The sequence below is a fragment of the Scheffersomyces stipitis genome, chromosome 1 (genome assembly GCF_000209165.1).
Source record: "Scheffersomyces stipitis CBS 6054 chromosome 1, whole genome shotgun sequence".
In the NCBI taxonomy this organism is placed as follows: Eukaryota; Fungi; Ascomycota; class Pichiomycetes; order Serinales; family Debaryomycetaceae; genus Scheffersomyces; species Scheffersomyces stipitis.
Genome location: NC_009068.1, coordinates 2,853,990 through 2,869,483, shown reverse-complemented (window position 1 = coordinate 2,869,483; position 15,494 = coordinate 2,853,990). Strand labels below are relative to the sequence as shown.

Sequence of the window (15,494 nt, the reverse complement as noted above, 5' to 3'; positions counted from 1 at the left end):
TTTCGCTTGTTCATTATGGTGATGTCTGTTTCTGTTCCCTTCCCCCTTCTGTCAACTATGTTGCTACTTCGAGGCAGGAATTTCTGCAGTTATCGGCGACTAACTGTCAGAATCAAACATTAGCTGGCTTCTTCTCCACAAAATCCTGAATCCATTAATCCAATTTTTTCCACAAAAATACTCTAAATGGCCATTTACACACGCATTAAAATAGCTGTCGTCATGTATGTGAAGTTATGCTTCCCATTCGGGGCCTACTCCACCTACATCAGATCATCGTTTTGCTACACCTCTCCTACATGAAAACAAGTTTGATAGAAATGTCGCACTGGTTCTCTAGTCCAAAGATCTTCATAATTGGGCTCGAGGTTGGGAGGAAAAATGTCGCCTGGATGTGATATGTCGTAATGTCGTGCTGTCTCGGAGTCTTCACTGATATTTGCTACCATTTTTCAAAAACTTTTCACTCTCTTTTCTTCTTCTTTTCTCTGTGAGCCATCCCATCGGCGTCGTTCTGTGTTTGTGATACGTTGAACTTGATAGCTGGTGGTATCACGCTTGGAATGTCATGCAGTTCTGCTTGCAGCCTGTGTGGTTCTAGGCACTTCGATATCGTGATGGTTCATAGAGCAAATTCTGTTTAGGGTGTATCTCCGGTTGATGAGTTTATACCATGACTCTTTCGGTCATTATCCCTGCAACATCTGTAGCGTAGAAGTAGAGCTTGAAAGAGCTGAAATTTTGATATCTAGAAGCAATGCAATCTTGATTTGAAGAGTGATTCAGTGAACGATTGGATGCTTGGATCGGATAGAGTAGGATTTCCTGCTATTGAAATCATCATAGATGTCCGACTCCACCGTTTTTTGTAATTCTTTCTCTAAATAATCCATTATAACTGTCTCGTAAAAGGAAACTAGAAGAGAGAGTCTCTTAATGCCCGCGATCCCCTTATCTATTGTTGCTGTTAGTGTAAGCGATTTATTCACGAAACCTGCATTGATCCAGACGCGATTATACTATTTTTCAGAAAGACGTTCCCTTTACTTCGCTTCACGTTACTTCTACCTAGAACTACAACTATGGGACGTGGTCAGCTTATACTCATCGAAGGTTTGGACAGATCTGGCAAGTCTACTCAGTCGGCCATCCTCGCTGAGAAGCTCGGAAAGTCAAAGCTTCTCAAGTTTCCTGACAGAAGCACTTCTGTTGGAAAGATCATCAACGAATACTTGACAAACTCGTCTTTTCAGCTCAGCGACCAGACAGCCCATTTGTTGTTTCTGGCTAATCGCTGGGAATTGAACAATGAAATCATTGAATTGCTCAATGATGGTTATTTCGTGATCCTTGACAGATACATCTACTCTGGAATTGCTTATTCTTTAGCCAAATACGAGTATTCCAAGACAGCAAACAATTCAGGAGTAATTGCCTCAACCACAGCTTCCGAACAAATGGGCGACGTCGAATGGCTCTACGGTCCTGACAAGGGATTGCCCAAGCCCGACTTAACCTTGTTTCTTACTCTTGATTTGGTAGAGCTTGGAAAGAGAAAAGGCTGGGGTAATGAACGTTACGAACTTGAAGAGTTCCAGAAGATTGTAAAGAGCAGTTTCTTGCGGATTCTAAATCATGAAGAAGACGAAACAGTAGAGCTTGTGGATGTCAGTGGAAAGAACATCGAAGAGGTGACAGCGTTGATCTGGGAAGTCGTAGAAGAAAAGAAAGTGAATCAGACTACAGAAAGACAAATTGAAAAGTTATCATGAAAGATGAAGTTAAAGACGATCAAATAGATCAATTAGACTAAAACTAATGCTGTGTATTTTATAGACTAATGTACAAAGGAGCTGGATCAGCTAAGTTTGTCCAAATACGCCAATCGGTCGAGGATCTTCTTTTTCAGGATTTCCTGGATCTCTCCACCCAAGTAGATCTCATCTAAGATGTTGTATAACTTGTAGAAGTTAAATACTAAATCCAACTCGCAGACATTGTCAAAGTACGTATCCAAGATCTCGACCAAAAAATGCAACGATTCAAGATAGCTGAGCTCGCTATCCACCAAATCTACTGAACAAATGAAATATAGCCCAGCGTATCTTCGGTATACCAATTTGGTCAGTTGGTATTCTACAAAATTCGACTGCTTCTTCGTATCACGTGAACTTATAAGACGATGAATATCCAGCACAAACTTGTGTTTGTCTTCTTGTGTATAGCTGTTGTTGAACCATTTTGCTAGCCGGATTTTGCCTTGTCTGTTGAGAACAAGTATGAAGTGTATTGACATTTTTGCGCCGATATCAGTGAAGTTTGGGAGTTTTTTTTTGAAAAGTCAGGAATTGAGTCTATAACTGAGCTTTGGTATTGAGTTTCGGATGCTTTCTGCTTTGGACGCAGCTTTTTGCTTATTTGGTTATGGTTTAATCGGATGAATAAAGAAGAAGTAAAGATCAAAATGGGAACCTGTGTATCTTGAGTATGCATATAATTATCATGTGATTGCAATCATGTGCACTAATATATATTTATAGCTTTACTTTCGGTGTCTTACAAGTCAGATAGCAAACTCATAGATATATTACAGTGTCTATTCTGTCTTGTAGCTCAAAGATATTCTTTGGACTTTTTCAGTATAGGTTTTTACCTCTTTTCTTCAGGGTTTTCAGTAAGCCTGTGGCAGCCCCCAATAGCCTCCTAAGAGCTGTCCTGCACAACGCGTAGACATATAGACTCCATTTTCTGTAGAACTGTAATTCAGATTTTTGTCCTTTTCTCTCTACCAATTGGTCGTCTAACTTTCTGGTTCAAAATGAGTTACTACCACGACGATCTGGATGATGAGGACAAGAAACAGTACAAACAGTACGAGATCCGCGAGGGAATTGTCTTTCTCATTGAAGTCAGTCCTGCGATTCTCGCTCCGCGATCTGAGCTTAAAGGCAAGTCTCAGTTGTTTGAAATCCTCAGCTCCATAAACCAATTGATGACCGAATTGATCATCACTATGCGTAGTACGGGAGTAGGTGTATATTTGTATAATTGTTCAAAGATTGGCTCCCTCCGACTGATGAAATCTACGCCTGGCTTCAATCGATTGTTCCGCTTGAACTATTTAAACCTTTCCAACATGAAGCTATTGAACGATATCATCCAGGACGATATTTCCGGTGTCAGAAAGCTAGATTATCATGTCAAGTACGAAAAACCGGCAGAGCTGGAGAACTTGCCGGCTATTTTTAATAAAATAATTGACGAATTGAACTACAAGAAAGAGTTCAATAGAAAAAAAGTGCTTTGGTTTACTACAAACGACAAGCCATACACCAAGAACTCGACCAAAGAGAACTTGTGGCGTATTATCAACGATTACTATAACTATGGCTACTTTATTCGTCCAATTTTTCTATCGGACTCGTCTTCTAACTTCAATATGTCGTTGTTTCAGGATATCTTCTTGAACACTAATTACTTGAACAAAGACGTTCAAAACGATCAAACAGATCGGGACAATGTCCAAATACGGAAAAACCCTCTAGCTTTCAAGGGATTCAGGAGCGATTCTACCATATTCAAAAAGACAGTCGTAGGAGACCAGATCAGAAAGAGTATATTTCGTGTGAAGGAAGTTAGACGTATCCAGTTCGCTTGTGACTTAATTCTTAGCGACGGGGCAGATGTAGGAGGCATGCTCGGATGTTCAGTCAAAGGTTATACCCTCTGTTCTCATGAGAAATACAAAAAAGACCTCATGTTATACACCAGAGGCGAGACCTTGAAACGGGTCTTTGTAGACTCCAAGTTACTAGATCTGCAGACTGGTGAACCCGTAGAAACTCAAGGCTCCAAAACTGTATCTGGAAACGATGTGGATGAAGAAGAGGAAAATGTAGGGTCCCAAAAATTGGCAACTCTCAGGGGTCATCCTATCTCTGGTGGTGAGGTTTTGTTGCTCAATGAGGAAATCGCCCAGTTCTTATCAACTTCTGCATTTGACCATACACCAGATGGTACCAACGTTGCGGATAAAGACGATGAGGATGAGTTGGAGAATGAAGCAGAAGAAAAGCCTGCTGTTCCTTTTACTAAGCCTCCATACTTGAAGTTGCTTGGTTTCAGAGATCTAGACAGATTCAACCCAGCCTATAACTCTCAGTCGGCCATCTTTGTTTCTCCGGATTTGAGCGACGGATTACAAACTAATTCTTCTAAGGGTGGGTTCCAGAATTCTTTCACGACATTTTCCTCGTTGTACCAATCATGTGTCAGACTTAAGAAGTATGGCGTGGTATTTGGTTGTATACGTCCAAACGCAAAGCCATCAATGTATGCGCTTTATCCTACAAGAGTAGAGAATTCTATGCGCAAAATCGACGATGGACCTGATTTCCCTGAAGGGTTCATGTTGATCAGGACTCCCTGGTTGGACGACATACGTGGTTTGCCTAATCACTTCCTTGAGAATACGGCCAACCAGTTCACCAGCGACGAAGATGACTTGACTGTAGACGCTGATCTTGTTTATGACATCAAGAAGTTGTCGCACACGTTTTTCTACGATAGTTACAATCCCAACAATTTCCCAAGTCCTTCTCTAAACTACTTCTACAAGATTATCAAGCATGATTTGCTCCAGATCGAGTTGTCAGACGAAGACAGAAAACTTGTCAACAACGATGCTTTAGCCAGACAGCTCGATGTAATACGGGCGCATTTACAGAGCAACCCAGAAAGTGCGGAGTTGTTTCGTGACTTGAATTCCAGATTGACAGAAATTGATAGCCGAGCTCCAAAACGAGGACTTGAAGAAAGTAGTAAGCCAACAGCAAAACGCCCGAACGTCCCTGAGTTGGACGAAGAAGCCGTTTTGGTGGCCTGGAAGAATGACGAGTGGCATCGCTTTACAGTGGCACAGCTTAGGGGTTTCCAGAGAACCTACAAGGATCACATTAAGCTGGCTACCAAGAAACAGGATTTGGTAGACAATATCAAGGCATTCTTAGAATCAAAAGAGAAACTGTCTCTGAAATAGAAAGAAACCAAACGTGGATTTAAGTCCTGTTTGTGCTCCCAGGAAGTGATTTAGTCTCCAAGAAGCGGGCATAGTCCTAGAAAAGAAAGCAAAGACATATGGTATTATTCAAAAGAGATTAGATGAGAGCAGCTTCGTTTGTCTATTAAAGTTGTGATTTCCCTACAAATTGATCAAGTTGTTGAGATAGAATTTTTTCATAATTTTTTTATTAGCTGCAAAATCATTCTCAATCGAGAAAGGATAAGAGCAATAGGGGAAGAGTGGGGTACTATACGCCGAGTTTAGCGAGCTTCTGGGACTACGACCGCAGGGATACAATTCCACCGATGCAGCTCTCGATTGCACCATCCAATCAAAAGAACTCTGAATGTCAGTCTGTACAGAAAGCGCGAGATTTCACGATATCTCCGTCGGTGGGCGATGGTTACTATGGCGATGTGAGAATTGTGAAAATTGATAAAATTGTAATAAATCAAATAAACAGGTTGAAAGTGAAATCTTCGAATGTCGGGGTAGATAAAGATGGTGGAGATATCGGAGAGTCAGAAAAGTGTGAAGCCGAAAAAGGACAAATTCTCACATACCAAGAAAGTGTACGAAACCTACAAGAAATAAGGAGGCTGTACCAACAGAGACAAACACAGAAAAGTGGTAGGAATATTTCTTGGGTTTGCAACTCGGTGTAGACAAGGAATAAAGCCCATAAACAGAGCTGGTCCGAGTATGGGAAACCATTTTACGAGAGGGAGTAGAAAATAATCAATGAAACACGAAATTAGGCTTGATGCGGTGGTTCAAGCTTGCATCAAGATAGAAGAAAATTTCGTGGTATGCAGTCGATATGGGGTATTATTTCCATTTTCAAATTGCACTGCTTGGTTATATATATGGGGAAGTTCCCGGCAAACCAAAGGTGGGTTTGGAACGAGAGCGCAGAGGTTAGGACCAGTGTACGATTGCGTAGTCTGGGACAAATTTCAAGAAAAGTTATTAGTTTTGATAAAGTATGTACTATTTGTTTGAGAGGGAGAAATGAGAAAGAAAGCGTAGCGAGATTGCGGAAGTTTTCCGGTTTGACTGGCAGTATTATTTGTAGAATTTGAGCTAGATCAGAATTAATATGTTTATTGGTGATAATTGGGTTTATTATTAGAACCAGGTAAGTTAATATTGCTGTGGGCTACGCGTGTTGCTTTTAGTGGCAGCTCCAGTAGTGTGGAGTGATGCCGCGAGAATGATCACTAAAGTTGAATTGCGTGAGCCTTATTCAGCAGCAACAACCAACGGGTATTATGGGTTTGAGCAGCGGGATTCGGATATTGCGGACACCGTTAGAATCAGAAAGGTCGGTTTCGGTGGTAAATTTTCGCTGGGAAGTGTTGATTCACCTGTTGGTCGAAAGCGACCTTGGAATGTGGTGGTATGGCGGTGTAGAATTTTTAACTGCGGGATTGTGGTCTTGTGATGTGTTTTTTTCCTGAGGGGAAGCGCCGGCGCTGGACTCCTTCTTTCGCGGTCACTGTGGTAATTTGCTCACTGTTTGGAGTGGGCTCCGTCCATTCCCACAATCACCCCCACGCTACGTAGAGTAGCTCTCCTCTACGTGTCTTTGCTTGGATGTGATTACAATCACGCAAGCAGCTATTTGCCCTTATCAGCTTGGGCACGTTCCCGATCAGATGATAATCCACGTTCGCCATCATACGCCAAGAGTCTCGCTGGCTCTCCCTAAGTCTCCCTAACTTTTTCTCCCTACAGTCGCGGTCAGGTTTTTATTCTGAAACAGAAGCTTTTCCGAAAACTGGGGTAATCGGCATAAATACAAAATACAAAATCAAATAATAATATTCTTCCCCAGATAATATTTAACGCTATTTTGCCCTCCATCACCCTTCTCAAAATCTCGAAACAATACTAACACGGTCAGCATCCGGATAATAATCTAGTGATCTTATAACAAGGTGATTTCTATCTGTGAAAGTTTGAAATCAGTTCCTTCTCAAGTTGCTCCTCTTTAGAATTAGGAGCTTTCCATTGACCACCTTTTCAGTTAGTGCTGTCTCGGACGACAATTCCCAAGACTTTTCCACATTGAAATACCAATAGTCATATTATATAGGTATCATAACAGATACCAGCTGATACTCTTAAAATCATAGTGTCACAAGATAATCTTTAATCAGGTAGATCGAGAAGAAGTTAAATACTTCAATATTTCAAGACACTCATTAGCACCGCATTTAGCTTCCTATTCATAACATGATAATACCGACAAAACAACCCGAAATGACTACATCTCCACCGAAATACGAAGCTTCGTCGGAGGCACTTCCCGCATATAGACCATCACTTGAGTTTTTTGGTCTAGCACTTGTCAAGTCGGAGTTCAGCACTCCGTTCAGCTGCAACGAAGGTTCCAGGGCCTGGAAACCAGTGTTGTTGGAACTCAATTCGACTCAGCTCAATTTTTACGAATTAGACGTCAAGAAAACTGTTCATGACTTGATTATTGCACTTTACAATGAGCTGAACTCCCTTCACAATCTTATCAGGGAAGTTAATAACGACTACAAACTGCACGAAACTGCTACAAATCTGCGAGAAGTAGACCAAGTAGACTTGTTTGATGGAGATGCCTACGGAAACAACAATACTCCAGAAATGGACATCGTCAACCCTTCAACAGTCACCAAGATCAAGCTGAACTTCAAGAGCTATGTTTCTCAAAAATTGCTCAAGAATAATCTTTCGAAATACTACACCTTATTTGAGGAGAACAATCTTCTTTTTGAACCTGTGACATCAGAGGAAGCATATACCAGAGTCAAGAATAAGTATCAGGGCCAATTGATCAGCTCGTTTACGTTGTCGAATTTGGAACTTGGTGAAGCTCCATCTTTGAACCAACTCATTTCTGCAATGTACAAGGAAGAGAACATCTACGACGGGTCAGCTACAGCTCTAGCCAGTTTGGTCAAGTACAAGAATGTTCTCCGTTTGAGAATCGAGTACAAGCAGATCTTACTTCAATTCTGGTCTTTCTACGCAATGGTGCATTGGTTCAGAATGTTAACAATAGGCAGAGATCTCAGCGTACCACTTGAGCAAAGAACATTGTCCAAGTTGAAGAGTGTTCCTTCTAGATACACCAGCAGAAACAATGCCTTGTTGATAGCAACGGCAGCTGCTTCATCGTATAGAAGAAGAAACGACCCGCTTTTTGGTGAGGACGACGACGAAGATGATGATTTAGGTTTGTTTGGTAGAAACGCATGTTGGTATGGAAACGATGCTGACCACAAACCACGTACGTTGGAGTCTTCTGGTGGTGCTTCTTCTGATGTGAATCGTTCGATGTCGACACTTCTGTCTTCCAGTGAAGGCTCTCTAAACGAGTCGATTTTCGACAATGAAAGAAGACCCTCTGTGGCCACCACTACCAACAGTTTGGTGCTGTCGATCAATGTAGCCAAAAACAATGCTTATGTAATAAGCATCAACAACTTGAAGTTCGTGTCGTACGAGAAGTTCTACACTGTGTTGGAAAAACAGTACATCTCCAACTGTATTCCCGACTTGAACTCGTACGACCGCTGGAACGGCAAGGATTTGACATTGAGCAACTACAAATACTTCGTAGGCAAAGGCAGTACAGTAGGAAAGGGCAAGAAAAAGGGCATTTTCATCCCCTACAACGATTTCATCGACCATACTTCTTCCTACGAGAAAAAGAGAATCTTCTCAGGTAATCATATCAAGAACCAAAGGATTGGATCTTGTCATAGTTTCCGTATTTATCAGATGGGATTAGTGGGAGTTCAACCTGAAGAACGAGCAGATGTCATACAGTGTCTGTAATTATAATTACAGATTATATCGGCTATAGTTGCTCTCTCTAGACATAAATAGTTCTTAAAGTCCGAGCTGGCTCAGACTCCCAGAGAAAGAAGAGAATGAATAAATTAAAATAGAAAAACTTGTAAATTTTTGTAATCGCCTTGTCTACTCGTCCAATAGTAAGAAACTTGAGTTGAAACTCAGTCACAGAAGTCTAGACCGTTGAAGTCAAGGTGGCTATAGCCAAAGTCTGAGTAGCCCTTCTATCTATATTAGATTGAGGTCTGCCGGAATTACCCCATACGGTTAGATCCGAGATTTGTCTGCATTCAGCTTTACGAGCATAATAAAACGATTGAGGACAAAGACAAAACAAACTCCTCCAATCAGGACCTAGTGCAAAGCGGGGAGAAACCTCTTTTGAACATTTCCGGAATCTAAGGTGACATAATCGGTGACATAATCAGATATAGCAAGAGAGATATAGCTTCAAATTTTTAAGTATATTCAATTAGAAATCTTATGGAAATAACCATTCCGAAGTGTTCAAAACGTAGACACCGACAGCCCAAAAACTCACGGCTGTTTCTCCAACTTCTGCCCAATTTTAGTTTCTCTCCCAAATAGTGGCTTGGTGGCCCTATGATATGTGTCACGTGACTGAAAAATTCCATACCGATTTCAAAAATGCCAGCAGTCATTTTTCAAACCTCACTCTTTTTCCTTATTCCCCAGAGTCGATTCACTCTGTCTACTAGTCTCTTAACTGTGTCGTTCTGACTCGTTCCTGCTGTTTTCCCTGGAAAGCATTGCCATTGTCCACTCTGAAGGTCTACTGACTCTGTAAAAATCAACATACGTTGATTCCCACAACAGAAAAGCTACGAATCTCGTACATTTTCTACTTTCGATTTTTCCGTTTTTTCATTTTCCACTTTTTCCAAGTTCCTAAAACTTTCGAACTATGCCTACTCCTGCTGAAATCATCGCCGCACGTGTCAACAACGACGATTATGTTGCCGACGACTTTGCTGATGTTAATGTTGGCACAAACCAGAACGGTAACGGCTCTGGTGAAGATGCTGCTTCTGTTATTTCGTCTGCTGGTTCTGCTGGTGTAGCTTCTAGTGCTACCGCTCCGTCAATCGCCGATGAGTCTGCCTTTCCGGCTCTTGGAGGTAAGAAACTGCCTTCGGTGTCTGGTGTCGTTACTCCGCTGTGGGGCCCTTCCATGAAGACTCCAGTTTCTGGCTCGGTGTCGCCCACCCCTTTGGCCAAACCTAAGCCTGCTGTTGTTGGCACCAACGGTCACAGAGTCAAGGTTTCAACTATCCAGGAAGCTTTCTCGCTCGATGCTGAAGATCAGTTGAATGTCGCCAGACTTGACTTCATCAAGATCTTGACCACTGTTAAGTCCGATACCAACACCAACATCGAGTGCACCACATCGCAACACACCAAGAAGAGAACCTTCTTGATCACTGGTAAGCCTGAAGACGTCCGCTTGGCCAAAAGAACCGTCATCAAGAAGTTGACCAAGCCTGTAGTGTTGTCTTTTTCTGTCCCAGCCAAAGTCAGATCGAGAATCATTGGACCTCAAGGTAAAAACTTGAAACCTATTATTCTGGCCAATGACGTCAAGATCGATATCGGAAATCCTGAAGATGATGTTGAGGATGAGGATGAAGACGAAGACGACATCTTTTCCAAAACTGTGACTATCACCGTTAGCGGTGACGTTGAAGGATGTAAGCGTGCCAAGGCTCAGATCAACGCCATAGTCAAGGAAGAGACCAAGAACTTGTCTGTCAAGGTCAAGGTCGACGATCTCGTTAAACCATTTGCTTCTGTCGCCTTGAACCCTGTTGTGTCCAAGTATCTGAGCTTAGACATTAACGTTCCAGATTACAAGTCCGGTAGCGCTACCATCTTGATTGTTGGTGACAGAGAGTTGGCTCTTGAAGCCAAGGCTGAAGTCAAAGACATCTTGGATGCTCTTTCTACCAAGCTCACTACTGAAGAGGTTCCAATCCCCAAGATCAAACACCAATTCTTGCCTATCGGTGCCATTTTGGAAGAGGACCATGTCTTTATCCAGTTACCATCTGAGGGAGAAGCCAACGTAAAATTCATTGGTGAGAAGAAGAAGTTGGCTGCAGCTAAGGAAAAGGCTAGACAGACCACTTCCTCCTACAAGGTTGAAGTTTTGGATATGCTGAAGGCCCACAAGGGTAACTTGAAACACGTGAAGGCTGTTGCTGCCTTGTTGAATCAAAACGGTGTTTTCAAGCAGATTGCTGGTGAACACGAAGTAAGCATCAGTGTTCCTTCAACTAAGACTCTCTCTGATGAATCTATTGCTTCCATCCCGATTGAGATCGTTTGTAAAGACGATGCGGAAAAGATCAAGACTGTGAGAAAAGCCATTGTCCAAGTCGTAAACAAGATTACTCCTGATCAGACCAAGGTTATTGACGACATTGATGCCTTTTTGATTGGAAAAGTACCAGAGACTATCAAGGCTGTAGCCAAGCAGTCGAAGGTATCGTACGTGATTTTGGGAAGTAATATTACTTTGTTTGCTGATGAAAAGGAAGCAGAAGAATCAGATGATTTTGACGACTTTGAGTCTTCCGACTCGGTTTCTTTCACAGAGGTTGAAGAAGCCTTGGATGGCTTGAGAAAATTGGCTGCTAACTTGGAATCTGTAGTCTTGAATGTTCCTTCTAAGGAACAAAGTACTGTCTCCGGTCCAAGAGGTACTACTTTGAAGTCTATTTTGAAGGGCGTAGAAGCCAACTCTGTTGAAGTTAAATTGCACCATGATGGAAGCAAGTCTAGTGATGACTCGATCTACATCCATGGTGTCAAGTCTGAAGTATCCAAGGTAAAGAAGGACGTAGAGGCTGTTTTGGCAGATGCTCAGGAGTACAAAGACGGCTATACTGCTACTATTTCTGTGCCAAGCACGGTTTTATCCAGATTGATCGGAAAGAGCGGAGCCAACTTGAATGCCTTGCGTGACGAGTTCGGTGTTAAGATTGATGTTGCCGACGAAGGTAAGGAAGCTGACTCTAAGGACAAGACTGGCAAGACTGACATTGTAGTATCTGGTATAAAGAGAAACGTAGAAGAAGCCAAGGTAGACATCCAGCAGTTGTCCAAGAGATGGGCCGATGAGACTTTGGTAACTTTGAAGATCGAAAGCCAGTACCACAGAAGAATGATTGGCCAGAGCGGAGTCTATATTAATAGATTGCAAGACAAATACAATGTCAAGATCAGATTCCCCAGTGCTGATGGCAAGACTTCTGACTTTGCCGACGCTCCTAAGTCGAAGGACGAAGTCACTATCAAGGGTCCTTCTAAGGGTGTAGCTAAGGCCGAAGAGGAGTTGAAGGAGTTGTACAAGTACGAGAAGGAGAATGGTTTCAAGCAGACTATTCAGATTCCCGTCAAGGCTATTGCCAGAGTCATCGGTAAAGCTGGTGAGACCATCAATGACATTGCTGACGGTTCTGGTATTGAATACAAGTTCAACAGAAACACCGAATCTGAAGAATCGTTGGGATATGCAGAAGTCGAGTTGACTGGTGCCAAATCTGCATTGAAGGAAGCTATTAACAAGATCAACGAAATCATCGAAGAAATCGAAAACTTCGCTAGTGTCACCATCAAGGTTGATCCTAAATACCATCGTGACTTGATTGGCCAGGCCGGTTCTGTGATGAAGGAAATCATAAGTAAGGCTGGTGGTGATGACTTACCCAGAAACAGATACTTCAAGTTATTGTCGATTCCTAACGAAGGATCTGGCTCTGATGAAGTCACTTCGCAGGGTGACAAATCCATCGTCGACAAGGTCATTGAGCAGGTCAAGAAGATCATTGCTACAAAGGAAGCTTCAGTCACTGAGGACTACGAATTGCCTAAGGAAAAGCACAGGTTGATCGTTGGCCCAAGCGGTTCGATCCGTCACTCATTGCAAGAGGAATTCGGAGCCTCTATTGAAATCCCCAGACCAAACGATGCATCTACCATCATCAAATTGTCTGGTTTGCCAGAAAAAATCGAGGGATTGAAGACAAAGATCGCTGAATTGACCAAGGACGACTGGGTTCTTTCTGTAGATGTTCCACAAGCCTATCATGCATTGGTTAGTGAAAAGGGTGCCATATTCAAGAAGTTGAAGTCCGACTACAACGTGGAAGTTCAGCACGGAAACTTGACCAGACAAGCAGCCAAGCTCTCTAGCTCGTCTATTCCAACTCCTCCTCAAGAAGCTTTCCCAACTGATGATGCTGCTACCAAGTTCACCATCGTGGACAATGCTCCAGTAGAAGAATCAGATGTGGTTATCCCATGGAGATTAAAGGGTGACGAAGAAGGTGCTAAGAAGGCTGCTAAGTTGATTGAAGAACGTTTGGCAAACGCTAAGGCAGCTACAAGTGTCGGTTGGTTCTACTCCAAGAACCCATCGACTTTCTCCAAGATTGTCGGTCCACAGGGCTCCAAGATCAACCAAATCAGAAAGAAGTCCAGCACCTTCATCACTGTTCCTAGATCCAACGACAAGAACCCTAACTTCGTGTACTTGATCGGTTCTGCTGAGAACTTGGAAGTGGCCAGTAAGGAAATTGAAAACGCCCTCAAGAATTAGAAGCCCGCTCAATTCTATATCATATTAATGTTATTGTAAATACCGATTTGCGTGGCCAAAACCAAAAAATATAGAGAATTTTCGTGTCAATTTTGCAACCATGTATATTGTAGTTTTAAATAGTAATATTCCATAGTCAAAAAGGGCAGAGAATTTGGTTCGTCCCAGTTGACATTTTTAATTAATGTTCCGAATACTTACACCTTTATAGAGAACTCTATTGATCGGGAGACAATCGTACATGATGGGTATCAAATAGTTGCTTTAAAATGAATCTGTTCATCGCATTCGCACCCAATAGTCTTTCCTGGGCTCTTAAGCCAACTGATAATGCGAGTTGCAACCAATTGCACTATACAGTTCCCAAGAGATTTCTTGCTGCGCTGTTCTGTGACACTCTCGGGAATAATTGCTTTACAGCTACTACCGCAAGCTTATACTAGCCGTATAATCAATCCAGTCGATATCCTGGCGAGAAATACTGTGGCAAGAAGTGAAATTAAGGTGCCTACAATGCATTGAATGCCGAGCAATGTTTTGAACTTCCTACAGAACCAGATAATATCGTACTTCCATCTCAGGAAAAGTGTAAGAGTAACGAGGTGATGCCAGATTCAACTACTTGCTACAAACTGAAACTGATACTTTTCATTGGCTGCGGAGCTATCCCATAGATAAGAAAAAGTAAGTCTGCGGGTATCATTTCAAACAAAGCAATTACAAGTGCTGCGATGAGCTCGCAAGACATGACCTGAACTGGCGATCTGGTCGGAGATGTGCGATATACGATATATAGGAAGCATTTTAAATTGGCCAATTTACTGCGAGCCACTATTATGGAGCTGTTAGGCGTCAGGCAAGAATTCCTTGTGCTGGTTTCTGTGTCGATTGACAAGGCATCTGGCAATTATACTGTCGAAGAAAATTCAGGGGCCCCATACTAAGGAATCTGGTGACTCTGCAGCCACACCTTCTGCATGAGATGAGCTCCAGGTTTTGCGACTTTAGTTGCTGTTTCTGGCTTGCCTGCGTAGTGAAAAGGCAACCGCTTCTGTTTTGGGATATACACTCGTTGTTTTCTTGCGTTTCATGTCCACACTTTGTAGATCCATACAAATGGAAAGGCAATTGGTGTTATCAATGAAAGAAATACGAAGAGAACCTGCAAGCAGAATTCCAAGACAAGGACCACAGCACTCGCATGTGATCAGCGACCAGAATTGCTGGTCCAATCCGACCAATAGCGTTCTGTCCATCTGAACATGCTACTTTTGCAATCAACCAGAGCTTATATAGTGGTGAGCTCAAAAGCCATTTTATGGCCAAATAGAACGTCTAGCTGAGCCTCCTTAAAACAGCTGGAAATAATAGGCACAACCTGCAATGCCAGACAATGGCAGGCTAGGGCGAATGAACGGAATAGAGGCTAAGCTAAGCTAAGCTGTCCGAAACAATCACCATTCTCTTTGTAGTAGTTAGGCGACTGAAAAACTGTGTATAGTCACGTGAAATCGCACACAGCGGCTAATTTGCACAAAAAGCTTTCGGAATAACCAGATTTATTTTCTGCATGCACAAGCAGACAGAAAAAATATATACCCATACAACTTAACATATGGCCGTTGGAAACAAATGAGACACCGAAGTCAGGAGGTAAGCGGAAGTCTTTATAGAAGAAAGCTCAGCTCACTGCAACAAGGAATTGAAATCACACAGCCTAGCAGTAATCTTTTCCTTTGAAGGCCGCCATTGAAGGTCCCGCCCCAATTTGAATATGATTACAATTCTAGTTTCTCTTGTGCAAATCAACTTCTCCACCATCGGCCGCTGTTTCATGATTGTCTTGTCTCGATCATCTTCACAGTGTTGCCACTGTTTGTAAGTCTTGTCCGCCTACTGCCACCTTTGTAATATTTTAAGGCATTCCCTGCTGTTAATGCCGTTCCCAGAATCAGT

At 42.4% G+C, this 15,494-nt stretch overlaps 5 protein-coding genes across 5 annotated transcripts; 4 read left to right on the top strand and 1 right to left on the bottom strand. All coding sequences in view use genetic code 12, as the record gives it.

The window, feature by feature from the left end:
- Positions 1-1,082: 1,082 nt before the first annotated feature.
- CDC8 (thymidylate kinase) lies at positions 1,083-1,772 on the top strand (the record flags this gene model as incomplete). Its single annotated transcript, XM_001387077.1, has 1 exon — positions 1,083-1,772. One exon carries the CDS (start codon positions 1,083-1,085, stop codon positions 1,770-1,772), a length of 690 nt encoding a protein of 229 aa, XP_001387114.2.
- Positions 1,773-1,811: 39 nt separating this feature from the next.
- Positions 1,812-2,413, bottom strand: PICST_86644 (predicted protein). Its single transcript, XM_001386846.1, has one exon. It carries the CDS (start codon positions 2,294-2,296, stop codon positions 1,859-1,861), a length of 438 nt encoding a protein of 145 aa, XP_001386883.2. The 5' UTR covers positions 2,297-2,413; the 3' UTR covers positions 1,812-1,858.
- Positions 2,414-2,802: 389 nt separating this feature from the next.
- Positions 2,803-5,038, top strand: PICST_65019 (Ku family DNA binding and repair protein; the record flags this gene model as incomplete). Its single annotated transcript, XM_001387076.1, has 1 exon — positions 2,803-5,038. One exon carries the CDS (start codon positions 2,819-2,821, stop codon positions 5,036-5,038), a length of 2,220 nt encoding a protein of 739 aa, XP_001387113.2.
- Positions 5,039-7,327: 2,289 nt separating this feature from the next.
- Positions 7,328-8,899, top strand: PICST_53284 (predicted protein; the record flags this gene model as incomplete). Its single annotated transcript, XM_001387075.1, has 3 exons — positions 7,328-8,352; positions 8,419-8,486; positions 8,511-8,899. The coding sequence occupies 3 exons, from the start codon at positions 7,328-7,330 to the stop codon at positions 8,897-8,899; spliced, it is 1,482 nt and encodes a 493-aa protein (XP_001387112.2).
- Positions 8,900-9,842: 943 nt separating this feature from the next.
- On the top strand, positions 9,843-13,745 carry SCP160 (vigilin; the record flags this gene model as incomplete). Its single annotated transcript, XM_001387074.1, has 2 exons — positions 9,843-9,893; positions 9,936-13,745. 2 exons carry the CDS (start codon positions 9,843-9,845, stop codon positions 13,536-13,538), a joined length of 3,654 nt encoding a protein of 1,217 aa, XP_001387111.2.
- Positions 13,746-15,494: the final 1,749 nt, after the last annotated feature.